This window comes from Gavialis gangeticus, unplaced genomic scaffold (assembly GCF_001723915.1).
Source record: "Gavialis gangeticus isolate Ggan-Ray unplaced genomic scaffold, GavGan_comp1, whole genome shotgun sequence".
NCBI lineage: Eukaryota > Metazoa > Chordata > Crocodylia > Gavialidae > Gavialis > Gavialis gangeticus.
Genome location: NW_017729008.1, coordinates 37,361,001 through 37,362,779, shown reverse-complemented (window position 1 = coordinate 37,362,779; position 1,779 = coordinate 37,361,001). Strand labels below are relative to the sequence as shown.

Here is a 1,779-nt window from a genome sequence, read left to right as displayed (position 1 = left end):
ACAGTGTAGCGCAGGATAGCGATACCAGGGCTACCTCAGGCATCGTCACCCTGCCTTGGCCTATCTACCTCTCTTGGGACAGCAAATTAGCCTTGGTAATAAAACCCATTGGTTTTATATAGCATTCTACATCTATAATGCTCACAGAGCTAAATCCTTTTTTAATTTACACGTGTAGCTATGTAGCCATGTCACTGCAGGTTACAACATGCAATTTCATGGCATTTACTGAGCAGAAAGAATGATTTTCCCCTGGCTTTTGTGGTTGCAAATATCCAAACCATTAATGTGGTAAGTAAGCATGCATGTCATTTAGACTGGCTGCTTGTTTCCTTTTTGTTATCTCAGCAAACTCATGAAATTCAAGAATCAAGTTTGGGATACCAGTTTTTCCCGTGGTGAAATGGAATTGCCTTGTGCATGTGCCTGTCTGAAATAGAAAACTTCCCACTCTACAGCCTAGTGGCAGGAGCCCCTTGTTTTAGGTCCCTGGTTTCATATTCACTGGATAAAATGGAAGGAGAGCAGTAGAAACGTTTGTCCCATTGGGCTCTTTCCTTCCAGGACAGCAGCCACATCACTGAGCCACAAGACCTTGTATTTTATTCTCTTCCTCTTGGATCCGCTTATCTTGAATGCCCAGTGAGCCAGCTAGTGGAGGAGAGCTGGACCGAGTTTTGGGTAACGCCTGGATTGGGATCTGGTGGTTAGAGCGCTTCATTGGGAAGCCCGTATAGGGGGCCTAGCACCCCGATCTACTCCACCCTGGAAAAGTGCCCCAGCTACTAAGCTATTGGGCTCAAGACGTGTCAGCACTCTCCTCTTCTGGTGTCCACTGCACACCCATCATGGAAAAAAATTGGCCAACCAAAAATGCTTGGCCTGGCCTTACATGCGTATGTAAGCCATATGCCTATTTCCTTGGGAAGACCAGTAAGGCAATGCTGAATCATCAACTGCGTGTCAGAGCCTAGATCTGCAGTTGTACAACTCCTAGTGCACTATGTAGGCAAGTAAAGTGAAACTGGCTTTGGCCCTCAGGGCTTTACAAAGAAAGGCAGTATATCCTCATCCCCATTTTAGAGAGAAGGAAGCTGAAACTCAGGGAAGGAAAGTGGGGTTCTTTTTCAAGGAGGAGAGATCAGTGGCAAAGAGAGGAATAAAACCCACATCCTCTGAGACTCAAGATTTCTATAGGAAGGGCAAATGACCCCGATCTTCCCATATGCATGTGACCATAAACAGAGGCACTGTAATTCTCTTACGTTGCTCTTGGGAGGTCAAACTTGTGACAGCTTTGGATGTGGAACATGAGGTCTCCTCCATTCAGGTATTCCATTACAAAGAAGAGGTTTTCCTAGAAAATGATAAAGGGCTAGTATTAGGGATGGGGAGAAGAAATGATCCAAAAAGGAAAAGTAACAACAGAAAAGAAAAGAAAGCAGGAGATGGCACAAGGTTAGTTGTTTCAAAGAAAATTCTTCCATATGTTCTTCACCTTTTATTTCCTGACCTCAGCCTTGACTCCAATTGCCTTGATTTACATGGTCAATAGTAGCTCAACACAGTCAGAGAAATATCTACTTCCTTATATAGTCTTTTTCATCATAAAGTCTCAAAGTATTTTAAATGAGTCATGTTCTTTTATAATTTAGCTTTGACTGACCCTGCTGTGAGCCACTCTTCAAGAAGATGAAATCCTATGTTTTTTGGAGGCATCATTGCTAGTTGGGAGGAAAAAAACAAACTAGGTGTCGCAATATGAGCTTCTTTGACTTA

The 1,779-nt window shown here is 43.3% G+C and overlaps 1 protein-coding gene across 2 annotated transcripts in view; it reads right to left on the bottom strand.

Moving 5' to 3' along the window:
- Positions 1 to 1,779, bottom strand: part of PRKCQ (protein kinase C theta) — a 99,502-nt gene that overhangs the window by 37,073 nt on the left and 60,650 nt on the right. For both annotated transcript variants that reach the window (XM_019509605.1, XM_019509606.1), the window contains one exon: positions 1,266 to 1,357. In XM_019509605.1, the coding sequence (XP_019365150.1) occupies positions 1,266 to 1,357 (92 nt within the window). The remainder of the gene's footprint in view (positions 1 to 1,265; positions 1,358 to 1,779) is intronic.